General features: G+C 42.1%; 2 protein-coding genes across 4 annotated transcripts in view; one reads left to right on the forward strand and one right to left on the reverse strand.

Moving 5' to 3' along the window:
• LOC127417598 (choline transporter-like protein 1) overlaps window positions 1-24,836 on the forward strand; it is a 173,561-nt gene that overhangs the window by 120,231 nt on the left and 28,494 nt on the right. The window lies entirely within an intron of this gene.
• The window catches only part of LOC127417592 (TBC1 domain family member 2A-like), a 65,065-nt gene that overhangs the window by 30,659 nt on the left and 9,570 nt on the right, over window positions 1-24,836 (reverse strand). Inside the window, exon 8 of the mRNA XM_051657622.1 lies at window positions 427-550. Within this exon, the coding sequence (XP_051513582.1) occupies window positions 427-550 (124 nt within the window). The remainder of the gene's footprint in view (window positions 1-426; window positions 551-24,836) is intronic.

The raw sequence follows: 24,836 nt of genomic DNA on the forward strand, positions 1-24,836 counted from the left end.
GTCAGGAATTGTGAAAAACTGATTTTAAATGTATTCGGCTAAGGTGTATGTAAACTTCTGACTTCAACTGTATATTCAAATTCAACACATATTGTATACTTTATTACATAGGTGGATTACATACATTTCTGATCTCGCATAGTTTGGGGACTCCCCTTAAGACATGAGTCAACCAGAGAACTGCAGCTTGGTCACTTACGTAAGCAAGAAAACAATTCTAGGGAAATTGTGTGTGCTTTTGCCTCAATAAGGGATCTAACTTCCTTAAAATCATAACTCTAGAGAAATACTGAGAATTAAAACACAACTATTTTTGGGAATAAATTGCCATTGTGTGCTATACTTTATTTTACCCAAGAAATATCTCATGCAACCAACATCCAAAAAAGACATGAAAAAAAAAAAACAATAAACACAGGCACTTACTGCAACTCAATCAGCGGGTGTTTGATTGACATGTTGAGAGGGTTGTTTACTCCTGGTGCAGGTAGACTTGCAGCTTCCTCACCCACCAGGCCAGAGGGAGTCTTCACCATGGGCAAGAAATCAGCTGAAAAAAACACAAATAAGCACATTCAACAAACTTCTAGTGTTAATTACATCCAAAGGCGAAGTAAAGGAGAAATAATTTTTAAAATGTTAGCTTAATATACATAACTGCATCGATCATACAGTACATACATAATATATCACATTGAACATAATACACATTACAGAAAGTGGAGCAGCCAATGGCTGATTTAATGCTAATGCAACGATTAAATTTAATACAATTTATTTTATCAAAAACTCTTTAACGGGAGTGTCCAACTTTCTGCTTTTCCTTCAGGGAAAAACCTACTTAATAAACATCAATTTGGCTTAAAAAGAGAACATTCCACCGAGACTGCCAACCTGTCTCTTGCTGAAACCCTGCGGCTGGCAAGATTTAACTCAAAATCATTCATCCTCATGCTGGGCATAACAGGAACTGCACCAACTTAGCTTGTTTGAGTCGTACCACACAGGCAGATCCTTCAATGTCTTCTGGAGAGGAGAAGTGTCCAAGTCACATCAACAAACCACTAGTGTGCCTCAGGGTTCAGTGCTTGGTCCCCTCGTCAACTCTTTACACATCACTGGGTCAGATCATAAAGATACATGGCTTCTCTTATCACTGCTACACAGGTGATATGGAACTCCTGTCGTTCCAGCCTGACGACTCCAACATTTTAGCTTGTATCTCTGCTTGCCTTTCAGAGATCTCTGCCTGGATGAAACACCACCACCTTCATCTCAACTTTGACAAGACAGAAGTCCATGTGATTCTGGCCAACCCATCTATAGACCACAACATCACATTGAAACTTGGTTCAATAATACTGATGCCTACCAGGACAGCCAGGAACCTGGGAGTAGTATTTGATGATCATCATCAACATCAGGAGAATCATACCCTTTCTGTCTGAATATGCTGCACAGCTCCTGGTCTAAGCTCTTATCATCTCAAGACTGGACTTCTGCAATGCTCTATTGGCAGGTCTCCCAGCTAATGCAATTTTGGCAAATGCTTTTATCCAAAGTGACTTACAAAAGAGGAATAATACAACATAAGCGATTCATCTAAAGGAGACTGTAATACAAAATGTGCTGCATTACAAAGTTTCAATTGCATCAGAACAATAATATCCAAAACAGATTAGAATTCAACAAAAATTATATATATATATATATATATATATTTAAGAGTGTATGGTTAAGTGCTCATGGAAAAAGATGTGTTTTTATCCATTTTTTTAAAACAGAGAGGGAGTCTGCTTCACGGACATTGTTCGGAAGGTCATTCCACCACTGAGGTACAGTGAAGCTGAAAGTCTGGGAAAATTATTGGTGACTCTTTGTGTCAAGACGTGGCTCATTAGCCAGCTGCAGGCTTCTGGTGGGAACATAGCTCTGCAGGAATGATTTTAGGAAAGCTGAAGTAGATCCAGTGACTGTTCTGTATGCCAGCATCAGAGACTTAAACTTGATACGTGCAGCAACTGGCAGCCAGTGTAGAGAGACAAGGAGTGGTGTAGCATGCACTCTCTTTGGTTTGCTGAAGACCAGACATGCTGCTGTATTCTGGATCATTTGCAGAGGCCTAACTGCACATGCAGGAATGCCGGCAATGAGAGACTTACAGTAATCCAGCCACTGAACAAGGAGTTGTGTGCATGTTCAGAGAGGAAGGGTCTCATTTTCCTGATGTTGTAGAATGTAAATCTGCATGATCGTGCTATCTTTGAGATGTGGTCAGTAAAATTCAGTTGGTTGCCATTGGTTACCCATAGATTTCTGTCCGTTTTAGAAGATGTCATTGTAGATGAACCCAGCTGAACGGTGACGTTGTGCTCAAAAGCAGGGATGGCGAGAAAGACAAGGAGCTCAGTTTCGCAAGGTTGAGTTGCAGGTGGTGATCCTTCATCCAGGCCGAGATTTCTGCCAAACAGGCTGAGATTTGAGCCGTCACCGTGGGGTCATCGGGCTGGAAAGACAAGTAGAGCTGTGTGTCATCGGCATAGCAGTGGCAAGAGAAGCCATGTGCTTGAATGATGGTTCCCAGTGATGTTGTGCATATAGAGAAGAGAAGTGGTCCAAGCACTGAGCCCTGAGGTACCCCAGTAAGTAGCTGATGTGACTTGAACACCTCACCTCTCCAGGCTACCATGACAGACCTACCTGAGAAGTAGGACTGAACCAGCCAAGCACAGTTCCGGTGATGCCCAGAGTTGAAATGGTGGACAGGAGGTTCTGATGGTTGACTGTGTCAAAGGCTGCAGATAAGTCCAGTAGAATAAGGACGGTTCTCATTTCAGCTCTCGCCTGTCTCAGCGATTAAGCAATTAAGCCCCTGCAGATGGTCCAAAATGCATCATGGCCTTCAATCAACCAAAAAAGGGCCCACATCACACCCCTTTTGATCTCACTCCACTGGCTACCTGTGGTTGCCTGCTTACAATTTAAGGCACCCTCATACTTCACTTTGCTCATTCAGGTGTATACCCCTCCCGTTCTCTGCAGGCAATAAATGTGGTGGCTCCATCAATACAAGGCACAAAGTCACTTTGGGGTCATGATATTTACTCACTGTAGAAGTTCTAATAATAAGGAAGGAAGCAGGAAGCAGGGTGGCAGTCCAGGTAAGTTAACCTTTAATGGCTTTTCAGTTTCACAGTCTTTGGCTTTTCAGCTTTACAACAAAGTATTGGCTTTTCAGCTTCACAATAATGTATATCAGGTCTCTGGGGTTTTACTCTGGGGAGTAACCACAAAATCTAATTTGGTTTTACAACAGTTACCATATTTTACTACAGTAAAATGAATACCCCCCCCCCCCCCCATGAATAAAATATGGTTACTGTTGTAAAACCATAGTAAAATTTGTGGTTATGGTTTTACTACAAATACCATAGTTGAACTATAATTATTGAAGTAAAACCATGGTTAATTTTATGGGAACTAATGTTTTACTACAAATACTATAGGTGAACTATGGCTACTGTAGTAAAACCATGGTTCATTTTCATAAAGCTATTGCGAGGTTACTATTGTAACCCTGGTTCCCTGAAAGCAGTGAACAAGACATAACATTGATGAGTCGACGGCAGGGGTCGCTCTCGAGAGCCCCAATCTCTCTGAATGGTTTTCCATCAGGAGTTACAATAGTAACTTTCAAGTCGCTCACTCAACGTTATGTCGATGAGTCGCAGTAGGGGTCCATCTACCACAATGCCACAATACTGACATTTTGAATAAAAATGTGGTAGAAAGATCGCAGAAATCCCGCTTCCACAGATGAGTGGGGAAGAGTCCAGGACAGTGAGTGACATCTCAGTGACAATGCAATAGTCCGAGGGTAGCCAATTTTCTCCACAGAAATCACATCAGGTGAGGTGATAAACTGTTTGGAGGGAGGACTAATTTCACATTCCTTTGATTATGGTTATAAAAGGGGACATCTGAAGGAAGAGTTCAATCTTGCTATATGAAATCTAGGAAAAAAATCACTAGATTAAATTATCCCAATAACTTGCTATGCCATGTCGGGAAGCAGTTAAGGTGATAAGAAACGGCTCGCCCGTGGAGAGCACTTTTAAATAAGAGAGACAGGAAGAGAAGCATTCCTGTGCGGCATCTAGGAATAATCACTAGATAAATAATCACAGTAACTGCTTTGCTGTGTCGGGAAGCTGTTAAGGTGATAGACAAAGGATCTATCTTGGGGAAACACTTTGACTGACCTCTAGGAGGATTGTTAATTCTTACCATAGGATAAAAACAATGTGATAACTGACTTACCTTTCTGGGAGGCAGTTAAAACATATTTCTAGGGACCAACTGTCCTGTAGACACAAGAGTGCTGCATGACTTGCGATAGACTTTATCTCTTACACTTTGTGGAGAGAGTCAAAACATCTCCCAACTACCCTAAAGTTGTGCAAAAAAACTTTACACCAAAAAATTGTTGTTGCACAACAATTGGTGTTTGCCAAGCAGGAACACTTCTGTGCAGGCAAAGAAGGGAAAAAAACCTTCAGAAGTGACATCTTAGTGTAACTAGCCGTATGGGTAGTATATAAAAAGATTGATGCCACTAGAGCGGTATTAAAACTGCTATTGTGCTAAACAACCCAAAGAGAGGTGTTCACCTGGTGGGAAACAGCTTTCTATAGGGTTTAAGAGCAAAGCCTTAGCAAACATTTATGTTGTAACCTGCCCGAAAGGGGAGTATACAAAATCTGTGTCACGAGGCATTTGCGTATGCTAATTAAATAGCATCTATGACTCAGTGAGACTGTGCCTTTGGACTGGCCTCCAAAGCATACAAAGAGCTGACTCGACAGCCTAAGCTGGTGTGTATGCTCAATGTAAATGCACAATGCTCACACTGAGCAGAGTGTGTGCAATAAACTTTCTCCCTCCGACTGAAGGGGAGAGAAAGCCTGTAAGGTTATCACATGCTCTCTGAAGGGGGTGGATAAAACTTTTGAAAAGCCTGGAACAAATTCCAAACATGAATTTTTACTGATAGAGCTTGGAAATTTCCCATGTGCTTCACTGAAGCGAGGGCCAGTAGTAATACCTTTAACGAGAGATGCTCAATTCTACTGTTTCCAGTGGCCCGAATGGAGAGCCGTATATTGTTTTCAGCACCAAGGACAGATCCCACACTGGGACTTCAATGGGGTGAGAAGGTCTGAGATGTCTCTCACCACGTAAAAAGGACAAGCTCGTGCTTGCTTATTGAAATACCGCCGATAGGGTGCGTGGTATGCTGCAATAGCTGCAACGTGTACTTTTAGCATTGATGGGGAGAAATTCAAATCCAAGCGCTCTTGCAGGAAGTGAAGCATCACTTTTACCAAGCAATATGCTGGGTTTTCATTCTGTGATGATACACACTAAATGTATCAGCTCTCGCCTGGTTACCCACTAAAGCTAAGCAGGGTTGAGCCTGGTCAGTACCTGGATGGGAGACCTCCTGGGGAAAACTAAGGTTGCTGCTGGAAGAGGTGTTATTGAGGCCAGCAGGGGGTGCTCATCCTGCGGTCTGTGTGGGTCCTAACACCCCAGTATATATGACGGGGACACTATATGGTAAAAAGGCACCATCTTTTGGATGAGACTTTAAACCAAGGTCTTGACTCTCAGTGGTCATTAAAAATCCCAGGGCACTTCTCGTAAAGATTAGGGGTGTAACCCTGGTGTCCTGGCCAAATTCCCCCATTGGCCCTTATCCATGATGGCCATCATGGCCTCCTAATAACCCTGATCCATTAATTGGCTGTTTCAGTCTACTCTCTCCTCTCCACCAATAGCTGGTGTGTAGTAAGTGTACTGGCGCACTACAGTTGCCGTCGCATCATCCAGGTGGATGCTGCACACTGGTGGTGGTTGAGGAGAGTCCCCTTTTTAAAGTGCTTTGAGTGTAGTATCAGAAAAGCACTATATACAGTTGAAGTCAGAAGTTTACATACCTGTACACCTTAGCCAAATATATTTAAACTCAGTTTTTCACAATTCCTGACATTTAATCGTAGAAAACATTCCCTGTCTTAGGTCAGTTAGGATCATTACTTTATTTTAAGAATGTGAAATTTCAGAATAATTGTAGAGAGAATGATTTATTTCAGCTTTTATTTCTTTCATCACATTCCCAGTGGGTCAGAAGTTTACATACAATTTGTTAGTATTTGGTAGCATTGCCTTTAAATTGTTTAACTTGGGTCAAACGTTTTGGGTAGCCTTCCACAAGCTTCTCACAACATGTCGATAGAATTTTGGCCCATCCCTCCAGACAGAACTGGCGTAACTGAGTCAGGATTGTAGGCCTCCTTGCTCGCACATGCTTTTTCAGTTCTGCCCACAAATCAGATTGAGGTCAGAGCTTTGTGATGGCTACACCAATACCTTGACTTTGTTGTCCTTAAGCCATTTTGCCACAACTTTTGAGGTATGTTGGGGTCATTGTCCATTTGAAAGACCCATTTGCGACCGAGCTTTAACTTCATGGCTGATGTCTTGATGCTTCAATATATCCACATAATTTTTCTTCCTCATGATGCCATCTATTTTTTTAAGTGCACCAGTCCCTCCTGCAGCAAAGCACCCCCACAACATGATGCTGCCACCCCCATGCTTCACGGCTGAGATGGTGTTCTTCGGCTTGCAAGCCTCACCCTTTTTCCTCCAAACATGACAATGGTCATTATGGCCAAAAAGATACATTTTATTGCATCAGACCAGAGGACATTTCTCCAAAAAGATCTTTGTCCCCATGTGCACTTGCAAACTGCAGTCTGGCTTTTTTATGGCAGTTTTGGAGCGTTTACTTCTTCCTTGTTGAGCAGTCATTCAGTTTATGTCGATATAGGACTTGTTTTTACTGTGGATATAGATATTTGTTTACCTGTTTCCTCAAGCATGTTCACATGGTCCTTTGCTGTTGTTCTGGGACTGATTTGCACTTTTCGCACAAAAACTATGTTCATCTCTAGGAGACATAATGCGTCTCCTTCTTGAGTGGCATGATGGCTGCGTGGTCCCATGGTGTTTATACTTGCTACTATAGTTTGTACAGATGAACGTGGTACCTTCAGGCGTTTGGAAATTGCTCCCAAGGATGAACCAGACTTTTGGAGGTCCACACATTTTTTTTCTGAGGTCTTGGCTGATTTCATTTGATTTTCCCATGATGTCAAGCAAAAAGGCACTGAGTTTGAAGGAAGGCCTTAAAATACATCCACAGGTACACCTCCAATTCAGTACACCTCCTATCAGAAGCTAATTGTCAAAAGGCTTGACATCATTTTCTGGAATTTTCCAAGCTGCTTAAAGGCACAGTTAACTTAATGTATGTAAACTTCTGACCCACTAGAATTGTGATGTAGTCAATTAAAAGTTAAAACAATCTGACTGTAAACAATTGTTGGAAAAATTACTCATGTCATGCTCAAAGTAGATGTCCTAAATGACTTGCCAAAAGTGTAGTTTGCTAATATTAAATCTGTGGAGTCGTTAAAAAATTAGTTATAATGACTTCAAACTAAGTGAATGTAAACTTCTGACTTCAACTTAAATTCATCATTCATTCATTCATTCATTCACACTAGTCTGAAAAGACTCACCAAGTGGATAGAGTCCAACCCCACAGCCAACTTGAAGTTGAATCAACTGCTAATAACAGGTTTTTACCATGAGGAAACACTCTTTCATGCAGGTAAGGAATCAGTTGACCTTCCTGAGTGACTTCTTAGTGTAACTAGCCCTATAGGTTAGTATACAAAAAGGTTATTTTCACAGAGCGTTTATAGATCGGAGCAATCTTCTATGTGGTTTAAGAGAGACGCCTTCATAGACATTCATATTGTAACTAGTCTGACGGGGGGAGTATACATAAATTTGTGCCATGAGGCAGATGCTTCAGTGAAAAAAATGGCTTTGAAGTAACTTTGTGGTCATTGATAAAGCTTATAAATCTCCCACATTACCTGAAGCCAGAATAAGTATCAGGGCAGTCTTTACAAGAGCGCGTTCAAGCTACTTTTTCCATTCAGATGGAATTATCAATAGTGCTTCCAGTATCATGGACATTTCCCATGGGGTATTGAGGCCATGCTCAATAACGTCCTGATCATGATGTTAAACTGATCCGATAGGGTCTAGTTGGATAACCTACCAGAAGATCTCTGATCAATATGGTTATGGGGACCGATAGCTAGAGAAACTATTGTGAGTACTACTGGGATGCAGCGGTAATACCTAAACCTCATTAAGGCAAGTTCAGGGTTTAACCCTAGAAAGGCTTTTTGAGGGTAGGGCTAGGCAAGTACAAGGAGACCTCGGAAAGGTGAACCCACTGCTAGTCCGTGCATGAGGGCTCGTATCCCATCATGGTCTTACCTGGAATAAGGAAAATCTACGTAGTATAAACAATATGAAAACAAAACCAAATTCTAAACATACTGGCTCGGCCGTCGCCCAGGTTATCAAGTTCCGCAGTGGCTGTTCAACCAATCTGCCAGCCACTGAAAAATATGCGAAGATTGGAAAACCAAAAAACAAGCACTTCTCCGTGGCCACCTACAACGTGAGAACGCTGAATGATATCATCAGCACCAAAATAGGTGAACCCATCACGCACAAAATCAATCACATTATAGCCGACTGCGAGAAATATGACATCGAAATCATAGCACTCCAAGAGCACCGGCAAAAAACATCCGATACGGTGGGCTATAGTCAACACAAACAATGCAGCAACTGGACTCTGGCACACTCAGACTCGTCATCCATTTGCCATGGAGTAGTCATTCTGTACAACAGCAAGATTGCTCAGTTAACCACCTCAATCACGGTCAAATCGTTGCGCATAATAATCACACATATCAAGGGCAATCCAAAAGTATGCATAGTCTCAGTGTACGCCCCAACAAAGACAGCCGAAGAACGTGACAAAGACGAGTTTTACAATGACCTTACTGAGCTAACCGAGTCGATTCCACCACACATGATCACCATTCTTGCTGGAGACTTTAATGCACGAATTGGTAACGACAGTCATACAACAAACCCAAGAGTTGTAGGCAGTCACTGCTATCATACGAAAACCAACGACAAGGGGTCACGAATGATTCGCATGTGTGAAATGGCGAGTCTTCGACCAGCCAACTCTTGGTTCCCGAACTGACCGACAAGGCTGCGCACCTACAGAAGCCCAAAAGGCGAATATTACCAACTCGACCACACTTTGTTCAACACAAAGTGGTGGACTTCTGTAAAGAACTGTCGTACATATAACACCTGCAGCATCGGATCAGACCACAAGATTGTGAGTGCCAAATTCAAGCTTGCGCTGAAATCTAGCAAGACACCACCTAATGCTAGATATACTTTCATATACGAGAAATTGAAAATCCCAAAATTCAAACAAGAATTCAACATGGAAGTGAAAAACCGATTTGAATCCCTCTTTGATGAAGCGGCAATCCAAGAACCACAAGACGAAATTCAAGAGAGAGCAAACGCTCTGAATGCTGCACTCGTAAGTGCAAATGAAAAAGTTCTCGGAAAACGGCCGAAATCTAAACAACCGAGCTGGGTCAGCAACACCACACTCCAGCTCATCACCAAAGAAGGAGATCTGAAAGCGAAATTTAAGCTAACTCAAAAAATGGCAGACAAAGAGGCATGGCAAAATGCACAGGCACAAGTCGCACGAGCTTTCGAAGCAGACAACGATGCCTATATCAACGGCAAGCTCGATGCACTAGAACTAGCGCACAAACACTACAAGTACTGCAAAGACTGGAAGTTAGTAAATAACATCACTGAAAAACCAAAAGCCGCTTCTGCCGACATGGTTCGAATGCTCGATGGCAGTATTCCCAGCTCCAAGTCCGAACTCCTAAGCGAATGGTCAAAATACTTCTCGGCTCTACTAAACAACAAGAGCCTGAAAGTTAACCTTGAAAATTGCTCATTACCAACAACCAACACCTCGGACATACCATTAGGCAATATAACTCGAGAGGAAGTCGACAATGCAATTGAGACCCTCAACCGAAATAAAGCACCAGGCCCAGACTATGCAATGACAGCCGAGGTGCTAAAAGACGGAGGTGACTTTGTGGTAACCAACTATACATCATCTGTCAGTTGGTCTACAGACAGCTTATGTCACCAAAACAATGGACATCTAGTCTGATTAAACCAATTCCAAAGAAAGGAATCTCACAACTTATGACCAACTATCGAGGAATCAGCTTGATGTCAATAGCAGCCAAAGTCTTCAGTCGTGTGTTACTCAACCGCATAAGAGACCCAATCGACAAACTGCTCTGAAACAACCAAGCAGGCTTCAGAACAGGTCGCAGTTGTGCTCAACAAATCCACATTCTTCGCAGAATCATGGAGGGAGCAAACGCACAAGACATCCCAATGTACATCACATTTATTGACTTCAAGAAAGCCTTCGACTCGATCAACCGAGAATTGATGTTTGCCATCTTGTGTCATTATTGAATACCAGCAGAAATTGTCGGTGCAATCAGAGTCATGTACGATCAATCGACAAGTCAAGTGTATGTTGGAGGTGAGCTGTCAGAACCTTTCATCATCCCAACAGGAGTCCTACAAGGAGACATTCTAGCACCATTTCTCTTTATAATAGTCATAGATTATGTCTCCAAACAATCCGCAGGCGATTTTGGATACCTTACACACAAAGAAACATCTCTACCAATAAGTCAACAACCGCAACGATCTTGTGCAAAGAAAATAGAAGAAACGCCTGAACGGAAGCTGAACAATCTTTCATTCGCAGACGACACTGCACTTTTTGAAAACGATAAAACTCGGGCACAATAACAACTTTCTACCAACAAGCAAAACGCTGCCGCGGTGGGGCTTGAGATAAATGTAGAAAAGTCAGTCCAAATTCAACTTAACAACAAATCCCGAACTCAAACACAACTCATCATCGATGGATACAAAATAGCGATTGTCAATGACTTCAAATATCTGGGGTCTTATATAGTATCAACCGAGAAAGATGTCGAGAATCGAATCTCCCTCGCCTGGGTTGCCTTCACAAACTCAAAACCATCCTGAGATCACCCAGACCGAAAGTGAAGTTTAAGATACGGCTTTTCAATGCAGCTTGCATATCTGTGCTGCTTTATGGATGCGAGTCTTATGTGCTCACTGAGGCACTGGAGCATAAACTCGACATCTTCGCCAGAAAGTGTTATCGGATCATGCTGGGCATCAATCAAGCTGAAGCTCATATGACTAATCAAGAACTTTACAAGAAAACTGGCCAAATTCCAATCAGCTCAACTATTAGATCGAGACAGCTGCAGTTTATCGGACACTGTCTACAAATGAACGAGTGTGAACCGGCAAACATCTATGCCCTCTACAAGTCGGAAGTAACATCGAACCCACGTGGTAGACAGCGCTTTTCATATCGAGAAAAAGTGTATAAAGATCTTAAACACTTAGGCCTGGAATTGGAAAAAGAACATCTAATGCAAGAGGTCACCAGATTGGCAGAGGATAGAAAGTTGTGGAAGAGTATTGTCGTGCCTAACAAGCCTGCCCGATGATGATGGTGATTGAGGCCAAATGGTTCTTTCAGCACCAGGGACAGATCCCACACAGATAGGGAGAGAAAGCCAGCGCGTCTCTCTTCCGGTGAAGTTTTATGACAAGACCATGTTTGTGGCACTTGTATCAGATAATGCATACTGGCATTTTGTCATTCGTGAATTAAGGTGTCCGAATCCGGCAGAGCCTGACTCATGGGAGAATGATGCGAGAGCAGATCAGCTCCAGGAATAAATCGGGGGGAAAATTTGAAGTGCCTGGACCGATTTAAGGTGTTTTGATACCACAAGGGAAGATGGTGCGTCAGATTCAACACTGGACGCCACTGACCTCCTTTCTGGTGTATTTTATATATGTCACAACTTACGTGTCATTCGTTTGAATCACACTTTTTATACTGGAGTTCTGGTCGGAATGATTTCGGGGCCAGAAATACTGCCAATTATTTTAGGCATTTTATTTGCCATTTTAGCCCTACTGGGCTTGTTCATGGTGATCATACTGTGTTTGGTCATTCGAACGAGTGCTTTCTTTCAAGTAGACAGCACAGCTGAACAGCGGCATGTCGTTAGAAGACGCTGATGTCATTTTGTGACATTATGCATTCTATAGTACTCTCGCACCGACCTATATTGAAAGGGTGTCATGTGCAGTGAGCCCAGCAGTGTGGCAGCAGCTGAGTGCTCTCTGAAATGTAGGAATCATTCTCCCCAACCTGAAGCTTTTCAAGTAATGGAGATTAAATTAACTGCATGCGTCTGCAGATGTGCACACATTGTGTGAGAGAACTCTTCCCCGAGTTGACTCTCAACCTCTGATTGGGGCAGAGTGTGGAGGAAAAAAGCGCTCTTTTTTTGAGTATGTAACTGCATCTCTGTTTCTGTGTGCTTCAGCGTGGTAGAGGCATTCACTCCAGAAACTTGCATGCGAGCTGAGTAGGGAGCATGCCACATTTTGGAGAGATCGGCATACATTCTCAGTTAAAACTGGCACCATACGCTGGGGCACAGTAGAGGCGTTCACTCCTGAAATGCGCATTCAAGCCGAGTAGGGTGCAAGCCACGTTTTGGAGAGTTCGGCACACATTCTCAGTGAAAATGGCACTGTACGCCAGGGCGCGGTAGAGGCGTTCACTCCTTAAATGTGCGTGTGAGCCGAGTAGAGTGCACGCCACATTTTGGAGAGTGCGGCATAAATTCTCAATGAGAATGGATCCTTACTCCAGGGCACATCTTCTCTATTCCTTGGAGAGAATGTGTAACAGTTCTGCTGAACTGTCCCATGCCCCGCCTTCCACGCCGTGATAGACACCACATATTGTCTAGGGTTATGCCAAACAAAATCGAACCGTCCATCTCAACAGAGGGACTGAGACTTCCGTGGGCATATTCCACAGCTGTAAATGCTGTAGATTGAGAGCAGGAAGCCCGTAAAGCTTCATCAATTCTCCACGCTCAATGTCTGAGCCTCCATGCGGAAGCACAGCAGGGGTGCTGTGGTAGGCTGTAGATGCGGCGGCATCCACGAATGCTGCTTCAGCGTGGGCGCTGCCCAGGCATGAAAGACAGCAAACGTGCCCATCCCGTGGAATGTGTCTACCACAGAAAATTACACTCGCAATATACCGTCCTTAAAAGGATGTATACTGTATATCACAGTGCTACTCTTTTAGTTTGTTTTTTGCATGTTGAAAAACACACAAAATACAATAATAAATGTAAGCATGCACTTCTCATCGGGCACGCAGGGAACAGAAGATCTTTCTGCTAAGCAGGAGAGAAGACTCTGTCCGCTGAAGTCTGTGCACACTCTCAACAAAGGTAGAAGGCATGATTCACAGAGAGAGATTCATTTCTCAATTCTGAAGGAGAAGCTCAGAGGAGGCTGTCTTCCAATCCGCCTTATATATGCTCGCTGTGCATGGAAGGCGGGACTTCAAAAGACGTCTGCCAATGAAATTGGCCTGATGGAAAACCATTCAGAGAGATCGGGGCACTCGGGAGCGACCCCTACTGTCGACTCATTGACGTAATGTTGAGTGAGCGACTTAAAAGGGAACTATTATTAGGGAATGCAAAAAAATTTTGGGGGGGTGGAAGGAAAACTATTTTAGAAAAAAAAATATCCCCTATCCTCTAAGAGACTCCGTAGATAATGGCATGTAAAAATTAAGTGGGAAAAAATAACTGGAAAAATCATGTTTGTCCCACTCATTTCTATGAAATTCTGTTCAGACATTATTCCATCACATTCTGTTTTGTTCCACCCTGTTTTCTGTTAATTACGGCACCAGACAATGTTCTATACTTCTGTGTTTTTAAAACAGGGTGAGGTGCTATCATGTCCCAGCATGCCTGAAATTCCCGATAATGACAAACCCAACTAGCAAATTTATGTTTGTGACGAGGAGGAGGGCGTGGCCGGGCCGTTAGGGTGCACTGCCGGCGCTGAGTCAATTAATCAGTGGGAGAGAGAGATAAAGGGGAGCCGGAGACCCCAGTTCGTGAGAGGGATGCACGCAGCCGTTTTGTGTGTGTGTCCTTATGTTTTATGTTGTTTTAAGTTGAGTTTGTTATTAAAGTTTACGTTGACTCTTCTGCCGGTTCCCGCCTCCTCCTTGCACACCTTACGTGTTACATTGGTGCCAAACCCGGGAAGGAGGGGGACTGGCGAGCAAGTTTTTCTCTCTCTCTCTCCTCTCCCTCATTGTGTCTCTCCTGCTCGCCCTTTCCCTCTCCCCTCTCCCTCCCCTTGTCTCTCCCCAGGTTCCCAGGAGGTGGGGTGGACCATCAGCTGGTGGAACAGCCAGAAGGGCAGCGTCTCCCCTCCAGAGATGGGGGGGGGGGGTCGGGTGTGACAAGGAGGAGGGCGTGGCTGGGCTGTGAGGGTGCATGACCGGCGCTGAGCCAATTAATCAGCGGGAGAGAGAGATAAAGGGGAGCCGGAGACCCCAGTTCAGGAGAAAGAGAGACACATGCGGCCGTGCTGTGTGTGTTTAAGTTCATTTATGCATTAAAAGTTTATGTTGATTGATCAGCCGGTTCCTGCCTCCTCCTTGCCCATCGTTTACCTGTTACATTGTTCTTAAAACATTTTCCAAACGTTACATTGTGGTTGTGGGAACATGAAAATGTCCAGTTATGGTAATGTTAGTAGAAAATTTTTTAAGGTTAATAATGTTATAAGGATGTTCCATTAATGTTTTATTTACAACATTTTGTTCCAAACCTTTAAATTATGTTAGCCAAAGTTGTTGGAATGTTCCCTGTTAGGTGGGAAGGTGCTGCCTACAAGTCATGTATGCTAAACACAAACCACCACAGAGTAAAACTTAAAGTAGGAGATATTCTGTCTCTAAATATAGCCTAATTTTATGTGATTTTAGGTTTGTCACATGGTGCAGTATTTAAGATTTTATACAGAAGTTACTCCTCAGCTATTAAAAAACTGACTTTCTCATTTCCTGTATTTGACTCTGTGATCCAGCAGCTGTGTCCAAACACCTGAATACCAGTATTTGCGGTTGGAAGTGGATGTCTTCTGTTTAAAAGGCATGAAAGTGCTATTAGCACTCTTGGTTTCCATAAGCCCAGCCCTACTCAGTTTCCTGGAAAAGATGCATATATGCATTATTCATATGGAATTATCAATAATGCTTCCAGCATCATTGACAGTTCCCATGGGGTATTGAGGCCAAATGGTTCTTTCAGCACCAGGGACAGGTCCCACACAGAGAGAGAGAGAGAGAGAGAGAGAGAGAGAGAGAAAGCCAGCGCGTCTCGCTTCCAGTGAAGTTTTATGACAAGACCATGTTTGTGGCATTTGTTGTATCAGATAATAGGAGGGAAACGCACACTCGCGTATTGTCATTCGTGAATTAAGGCATCCGAACCTGGCAGAGCATGACTCATGGGAGAATGCCTTGATGCGAGAGCGGATCAGCTCAGGGAATTTATTGGGGGAAAAGTATGAACTGCTTGGACCGATTTAAGGTGTTGTGATACCGCAAGGGAAGATGGTGCGTCAGATTCAACATTGGATGCCACCGACCTCCTTTCTGGTGTATTTTTTATATGTCGTAACTTACGTGTCATTTGCTTGAATCACACTTCTTCATACTGGAGTTCTGGTCGGAATGATTTCGGAGCCAGAAATACTGCCAGTTATTTTAGGCATTTGATTTGTCATTTTAGCCCTACTGGGCATGTTTGTGGTGATCATACTGTGTTTGGTCATTCGAACGAGTGCTTTCTGGTAGAGAGCGCAGCTGAACAGCGGCATGTCGTTAGAAGACGCTGATGTCATTTTGTGACATTATGCATTCTATAGCACTCTCGCACTGACCTACACTGAAGGGGTGCCATGTGAAGTGAGCCCAGCGGTGTGGCAGCAGCTGAGGTGGCCATCAACCCGAGTGCTCTCTGAAATGTAGGAATCATTCTCCCCAACTTGAAGCTTTTCAAGTGATGGAGAATAAATTAAATGCGTGCGTCTGCAGATGCGCACACATTGTGCGTGAGAACTCTTCCCCAAGTTGTCTCTCAACCTCAGTTGCTACAGATGTGTGAGCAAAACATTTTTTGTGCTTGCCACTCTGAGCTCCTGACTGCATTAAATTTAGCATGAGAAAATGTATCTCTGCCTAGTCTTTTTGAATGGAAACCTGATTAGGGCCCAATACAGTCGACTAAAGCCAGCGTTCGGCCAACGTCTGCCATCTTTCTTTGGAATAAGAAAGTAACAGCTGCAAAAGGCCACAAAGAGGTTCTTCATCTCTGATCATAGTATAAGCGAGTCCTGCATTCAATCGAGGAGCATGCAACACTGTAAAAGCGAGGCAGCCACCTTGTGCATTGAACTGTGTAATCGTACATCACGGTTCCCACCTTGAAATGCCTTGTAACGTGCTAAAAGCATTTGCATGAAGAGTTCTGGACGAGAGTGTGTGGGATTGGGGCAGAGTGTGGAGGAAAAAAGCGCTCTTTTTTCGAGTATGTAACTGCATCTCTGGGCAAAAGTTTCGATATGCATACATTTTATTTTTATGTTTGCACATTAAATCTCTCCTGGCAATGGTTGTGGGGAGAACAGGTGTGAACCGAACCTCCTGGGCTGGGCAAACAATAGTTTAGGGCTCTAGTTCCCTTTTTTGCCTATCTGACATAGTCATGAGCGCTTCGGCTGGCCCGGGGTTTTTTCCGACTGTGGCGTGAGCCTGGCCGCGACGCTTTGCCTCTTGGTTATGGGCACTGTAGTCTCACTACCAGCTCGGTGCCACTTGACGGGCCTGAAGCAAGAGGAGCATATGTTTTGGCAGGGTGTGGCCCTGACGAAAAATGTGAGTAAAACGGCTGTTCAGCGACTGCAATACGAATAGGCAGAAAATGTTTCATAGACTGCCAGTGCTTCTTTGCAGCTTAGAGTTTTTCGGAGAAAATGTATTTACATCTCCGAACAAGCTTCGTTATGACACCACAGTGTCAGGAAGCCTTATCTTGTTTCCGTGTGGTTCAGCACAGTAGAGGCGTTCACTCTTAAACCCTGCGTATGAGCCGAGTAGGGCGCAAGCCACGTTTTGGAAAGTTCGGCATACATTCTTAGTGAGAATGGCAGCATTTGCTGGGCGCGGTAGAGGCGTTCACTCCTGAAACGTGTGTGCGAGATGAGTAGGGCGCACGTCACGTTTTGGAGAGTTCGTCATACATTCTCGGTGAGAATGGCACCAAACGCCGGGGCGCTGTAGAGACATTCACTCCTGAAGCATGCGTGCGAGCTGAGTAGGGTGCAAGCCACATTTTGGAGAATTCGGCACAAATTCTCGGTGAAAATGGCACTATACGCCAGGGCATGGTAGAGGCATTCACTCCTTAAACGTGCTTGCGAACCAAGTAGGGTGCATGCCACATTTTGGAGAGTTCGTCATACATTCTCGGTGAGAATAGCACCAAACGCCAGGGCGCAGTAGAGACGTTCACTCCTGAAACGTGCATGCAAACTGAGCAGGGCGCACGCCACGTTTTGGAGAGTTCGGCATACATTCTCGGTGAGAATGGAACCTTACGTCGGGGCACATCTTCTCCGTTCCTTGGAGAGAATGTGTAACAGTTCTGCTGAACTGTACCATGCCCCGCCTTCCACACCATGATAGACACCACATATTGTCTGGGGATATGCCAAACAAAATCTAACTGTCCATCTCAACAGAGGGACTGAGATTTCCGTGGGCATATTCCACGGCTGTAAACGCTGTAGATTGAGAGCAGAAAGCCCACAGAGCTTCCTCAATTATCCACGCTCAATGTCTGTGCCTCCATGCGGAAGTACAGCGGGGGTGCTGTGGTAGGCTGTAGACATGGCAGCATCCACGAATGCTGCTTCAGCATGGGCACTGCCCAGGCATGAAGGACAGCGAACGTGCCCATTCTGTGGAATGTGTCTACCACAGAAAATTATTATTTTCTTATATAGTATGCTGTAATGTGGGACTTCGACAGACATCTGCAATCTGAAATTCCATTCAGACATTATTACATCACATTCTGTTCTGTTCCACCCTGTTTTCTGTTAATGATAGCACCAGACAATGTTCTATAATTCTGTGTTTTTTAAAAAAAAGGTGCTATCATGTCCCAGCAATGCCTGAAATTTCAGATAATAAGGTGCTGCCTACAAGCCATGTATGCTAAACACAAACCACCAGAGTAGATATTCTGTCTCTAAATATAGCCTAATTTTAGGTGATTTTAGGTTTGTCACATGGTGCAGTATTTAAGAAGTTACTCCTCAGCTGCTCAAAAATTGACTTTCTCATTTGCTGTATTTGACTGTGTGATCCAGCAGCTGTGTCCAAACACCTGAATACCAATATTTGCGGTTGGAAGTGGATGTCTTCTGTTTAAAAGGCATGAAAGTGCTTTTAGCACTCTTGGTTTACATGAGCCCAACCCTACTTGGTTTCCTGGAAAAGATGCATTTATACATCTTAGAAGAGACAGAGAACAATTTTCAATATTAATGAGTCAAGCCAATTACTTGCATGCAGAGGACATGGAATATAATTAGCATCATCGCATTGTGTGAAATCTACTACCAAATTACCAGCAGTGATCAGGGGCGAATAAGGACAATTTAAATTTCAGGACAACTTAATTAGTCTAATAAAGTGCCCAAAAAAACAGAGGTTTGACAACATTGTTTAGGTACTCAGTGTATACCTTTTTTGGTAACTCTGTATAATAACGTCAATTCAAATAGTTAGAAATGTCATAAAGGCTATTGATTTAGCACATGATTAATTATATAAAAAATAATGCATATAAAAAATTTACTCAATTAATCAAGCCACTGTAACAAGGAATTTTTTGGCAAGTTTCTTTAGCAGGTGGCAGTAAGCGCCAGCTATACAGGCAATGCGCAGCTATACAGACAACAATCTGGCAGCTGATAAAAGACAGCTGGTTGGAGCAGGGGCAAGGGTCTCGAGACACTTTTATTTTTATTTCAAACTACATTTATGGCTAGAGAGTCATTGGAAATCTGTGAAACATGACACAACCACAGCGAGACACGAGAACGAGTCTGTCTGACAGGAGTGTACAAACAGAACGGCAAGAACGCATCCTGTGAGAACATCTCTTCTGTCTAGCATGGACAAATAGACTAATTCAATTGTAAAATGGATCGCTGTGAACTGAAGGCCAGTGATAGGCTTATGTTCAATGATATGGAAATAACTCAAAAATTATATATTGACTTCTCAAGCCACTGTTTGTTTTGTGTAATCAATACTTTACTCATCTGCCACAACAATGTTATGACTTTGAATAATTATGATATTATCATATAATTCAATATTATTTTATGTCAGGGTTTCTGCAGGTTGGAAGGAATGAATTTTAAGACTTTTTAAGGCCAAATAAAAGAAGAATTTAAGACCACTTTCGCAATAATAATAATAATAATAATAATAATAATAATACAAATTAAATAATGAATTAGCTGGTAAATACAAAACCACTGAGACTACTTGGATGTCTCTGGACATGTTTTTTTTTTTATATTTTATTGTGCATTTATGTGTTTTCTTTTTTTAAAATAAGTTAATATAACATTACAATTCTAAATTAATTCATTAAGAATGCACGTAGCCTAAAGTATGTAGACTATATTGTGACCCTTCACTTTTGTCACTTGCTTTCCAGCAAGACGTGACGCAATATACCAGTGCTTTGGCAATGTCACCGCTTATGTCAAACACGGAAGCGGTGGCAAATACCATGCGTAAAAAGTAAACTTTTATTGGATTACGTTGTTGAAAAATTATTCCTACGGCTCTCGTTGACTGCTTTGGCTTCAAAATCATCAACAGAGCTGACTGGACTGAGGAGATCATTTAAACTCACAACTTTGCAGCAAAAATTTATAGCGAACATGATTACATGTTTGTTATTAACTCATTTCATTATAGTAATTGTATCGCTAAGAATGTGTTTGTATTTATGATAGTTTGGTGATGTCATACTTTCGTTTAATCATCTAATCTGTCAAATCTAACACAACAATCAGCGGGCTTTCTGCCACCACTTACTGCGCATGCGCTGACATTTTTGTAAACAAGAGGATTGGTCTATAGACCTTATTCACAGTAGCGCCATGTTTGATTTTTAATGGGAATGGAAACGAGGCTGTGAGGGATAGACTTACCATCTCTTCAATGGCATGCACGGTATAAATCTGTAAAAAGCTCCAATATCCCATCTGATTTTCCACAACTCATGTTGTCTGGAGTTTTCTGTCTACTGAGTGCCCTTGAAAAGATATTTTTTCCAATGTTTTGTCTGCAGAACGATCCAAAAACACTTTAAACTGCAGTATAGCCCATTGAAGAGACTGTACGTCTATCCCTCACAGTCTCGTTGTCATTCTCGTCAAAAATGAAACATGGCACTGCTGTAAATAAGGTCTAGCATGTGCTGAAGAACATTTATATATTTTTTCTTGGCAGGTACCTTTACCAAATACTTCAACAGGTAAATTAAAGGGCAGTTCATTTAAAAATCTGTCATCACTGCTCACCCTTGAGTCTGTATGAATTTTTCTCTGCCGTGGAACAAAAAAGGAGATGTTAAGCAAAACGTTTAGTCTCATTCACTGTCACTGCATCTTGTTTTTCATTCAATGTAAGTGAATGGTGACTGAAACTTCCTAATATCTCCTGATATCCACTGAAATAAGAAAGTCATACAGGTTTGCAACAGCATGAAAGTGATGACAGTTTTCATTTTTGTGTGAAATATCTCGTCAGTCACCTTAAAAATGGCCATTTAAAGTTGACAATATGTATTGAAAATGTTAACAGTTTAAATTATGAAAGAGAACTGTGCTGCATCATTAGCAATGATGTATATTGAAAACAGATTATATACTAAATATTAAATATAGATAATATATTTTCATATTATGTATATTATTAATATTATAATTTATATAATTATATTATTATTGTTTTGTATATTATAATTTTTTTTTTTAAATTGATTCAGATGGCAGAGAAAATACCAGTATATGTCAGATGGAGCTCAAGAGAGGTGGAGATGAGAGATATAACAGGTGTAACTCTGCCGCTGAGTAGTTCTGTTAGCTTTACAATTCTTGTCAAAGGTGATGTAAAATAAGGAAGCGCCACGATTTGAAAGGTGTCAAAAGACCGCTCTAACCTTGCGTGCTTGCAAATTGCAACGCTGACAGCTTTGTCGATTACAGGCAGGAGCGTTAGCACATCGCTCGCTTTACAGAGACGCAAAATAACAGCATTTGCATTTCTGATTAACGGGTTTATGAAGGTTTATACATGTGTAACATCGTAAGTTCAGTAAAAATGCAGTTCCCTGTGCACGCTCACACTAAACTCAAGCGTCAGCTGCTAAATGATGGATGCACAAGAGAAAGAGAGAGAGAGAGAGATGATTTTGACTCACGCAGATTCTGCTGTTTTAAGCGTCTTCTCTATTCACGCACCAAAATTTAAGACCTCAGCAAACGAAATTTAAGACTTCTTGTAATTTTTTAAAGATATTTAAGACTTTTTATGGCCTTAAATTTTAAAAAGTACATTTAAGACTTTTTAAGACTTTTTAAGGACCTGCGGTAACCCTGGTATGTATTATATATTTATAATTATTTTGATTATTATATATTGATTCCTATTTATTGTGGGGACCTTTTTTTTTGTTTTTTTTAGCAAATATTGATATGCAATTAACTGCATTTAATTCAATTAATTAATCAGCATATGTAATTTGACAAATATATATATATATATTATATATATATAATAGAGCCTGTTCATTCTTGTATATCCTTCTTTACCAGTCATTATTAACAGGTATTACTGTTTATTATCACACAACTCTCATATAAATATATATATATATATATATATATATATATATATATATATATATATATATATAGTCGAATGAGAGCCCTAGCCATAAAACCTAGTCATATTTTATATTTTTATTATGAATATGAACTGCTGATCTGTTAAGCACTAGATAACGTTTGATAATGGCTTTAATGATAGCTACTGTAAAGTTTCTTTGTCAGAATGGGGCACAAAACAACAAAAAAGGGTTTCTCTCACATCAGCTGAGCTGTAGTGGATAATGGATTATTACAGAGGCATTTAATACCACCTCTCGGGTGCACATGGAAACTGAACTCAACTTTGTGACTGAGCACAATATTCAGTCAATGTTCACTTCAAACCCCAGATTGTTTGTTACAGTAAGTGCTGCATGTCTAATATGGGCCACAAATTAGACAAATATTTATTACAGCAGCTTCTCCTTGACGTACAACGTATATCACATCCATCCCAATTTGGATTTTCTGTAATTGCTAAACATTCATTTCTGGTTTGTAGATGATTATCAGTCTTGAAATTTCCTGGCTACACACCCTCCTGCTGAAACAAATAAAAGAATGAGTGTAGATCCTCTAGGAATTTACACACACAAGTAGTTGGAGACTATTAAGTAAGAGTGAGTCCTGGTGAGCTATCTGTAATAACATATCAGACTGAGGTTTTGCAACCTCACTTCTGTGACTACAGATACTGACTAATCATGGCTGACTAAACATTTCTCATAAATCCCTCTGTTCCTCCCTGTACTCTTGGGCATTTCCCAACATTCTCTCTGCCCTTTCCAAATGCTCCATGCCTATAGTTTTGCCATAGGTGGAAATCATGAAGTAACAATGGCCTCTATTTTGAGATATTTGTTTTAACAGCAGATATAGGCGTGCAATTTCCTGATTGTTTCGGGTTTAAAGAATAATACACCCAGATTATCACCTTAAAATAAGGAATTTATTATAAAGAATTTATAATCTAAAGGTTAATAACTCCTCTGGCAATAACAAGAACTCCAGCCCTGCAAAGGGCAAATCGGGGCCATTTAGACAATGATCTGTCCTGTGAAAGATGGATTTGCAAAACTCTGAAGCCATTTTTTCTTATTTTAGGCCACATCCACATTAATCTGTTTTTGTTTGAAAACTCAATTTTCAGATACAGTATTTTTTTGTTCCATTTCCGGCATTCTGCTGCATTTTTTTTTTTACATTTTTTTTACAAATGGTAAGAACCAAACTAAAGAATAGTTAATAGATTTTTTTTAAATGACAGCACGCAGGGCTAAGAATCAAAGCATATGCTTATCACATTCAACTAAAAAGAGAGAAGCCTAATTTTTTCGGGCAACAGTAAGAGGTGTAATTCTGAAAATTTACTATGATAAACCATTTAGACTTTGGTTTCATGAAAAACATTTTTGGAAAGAAATGTAATAATAGTAAAAAAAAATCCCAACATTTAAAAACAAAATTTTCACTCTGGAACAATTGAACGGGAGCAAAAAAAAAAAGTTTTTTTTTTGGTTTTCGTTCCATTGAACGTTTTCAGTCACTGACAGATTCCAAGCATTTTGAAACAGTCCTTTAGCAGTGACTTGATATGTTGATCTTTTACTTTGTGTTAACTAGTATCACATAGCTAAACAGCTTAAGTAAAATAAAGAAATAATAATAAAAAATTTCATAAACATTATACCTTCCATGATGATGGTAATTGGCAAGTTTTCATGTTAGGTTCCCTATCTGTCACTCACTCGACGTTGTGTCAATGTAGTGACACTAGGGTTCACTCTTGGGAGCCCCAAACGCCTCTGATTTTGAAAAAAAGGCCAATGGGAATTGGCGAGTGGAATTTGCATTCCACTCCCCCCGGACATACGGGTATAAAAGGAGCTGGCTCACAACCACTCATTCAGATTTTCTCTTCGGAGCCGAGCGGTTGCATTCAGTGCACTGAATCCAATCTCGCTACTTTCACCTCAAACTGCTGGATCTTAAGGCACATTTCAGCGGCTTCTCCCCCTCTGCACCCGTGGAGTGCAGAGAACGCCCCTGGGTGCTTCGGCAGAACAAAAGAGTATATTCTAAAAAGAGTATATTTTCTAACTAAAAGAGTGGCACTCACGAAACGTCTTTTTAAAGATGCCTTTCCGGTTGTGTATTATTCCTGGTTGCGGTCGTTATCTCTCCACTTCTGATGGCCACAATCGCTGTCTTACGTGTCTGGGCGCTGCCCACGCGGAGACATCGTTCGTGGATGGGTCATGTCCGATGGGTAACCCCCCACGGACCTCCCATTCCTCAGCATGCTCGCTTGCCCCGATCGGGCTCTAGGATAGACCGCCGGCTCATCCCAGGGCGAGTTCGACCTCTTATTCAGAGCCCGGGAAGACGATGAGCTCTCGATCGCAGCATAGGAGAGCGGGTTCGTCCAGTCTAATGCAGAGGCTTTGGCTGGGCTTCCTCCTTCGGGTATGGTCACCCAGTCTCAGGCCAATGTGGAGCTGACGGACATGCTTTCCCTGGCGCCCACAAGCGTTGGGCTAGAGTGGAACCCTCCACTCTCCCCTGAACCCTCGCAGCTCAATGATTGGTTCCTGGGCCCAGAGTGCCACTCACACCCGTGCCCCGCCCCGGTCCCTCTCTTCCCGGAGGTGCATGAGGAGCTGACGAGATCTCACTACCCTCGATGGTGGGTCGGCCAGGGGGTATTCGGTGATCCCCCAGATGGATAAGTCACTCGCAGTGCACTTGTGCCCGCAGAGCGCCGCCACCTGGCGTGGGTG

The sequence above is a fragment of the Myxocyprinus asiaticus genome, chromosome 27 (assembly GCF_019703515.2).
Source record: "Myxocyprinus asiaticus isolate MX2 ecotype Aquarium Trade chromosome 27, UBuf_Myxa_2, whole genome shotgun sequence".
Taxonomy (NCBI): Eukaryota; Metazoa; Chordata; class Actinopteri; order Cypriniformes; family Catostomidae; genus Myxocyprinus; species Myxocyprinus asiaticus.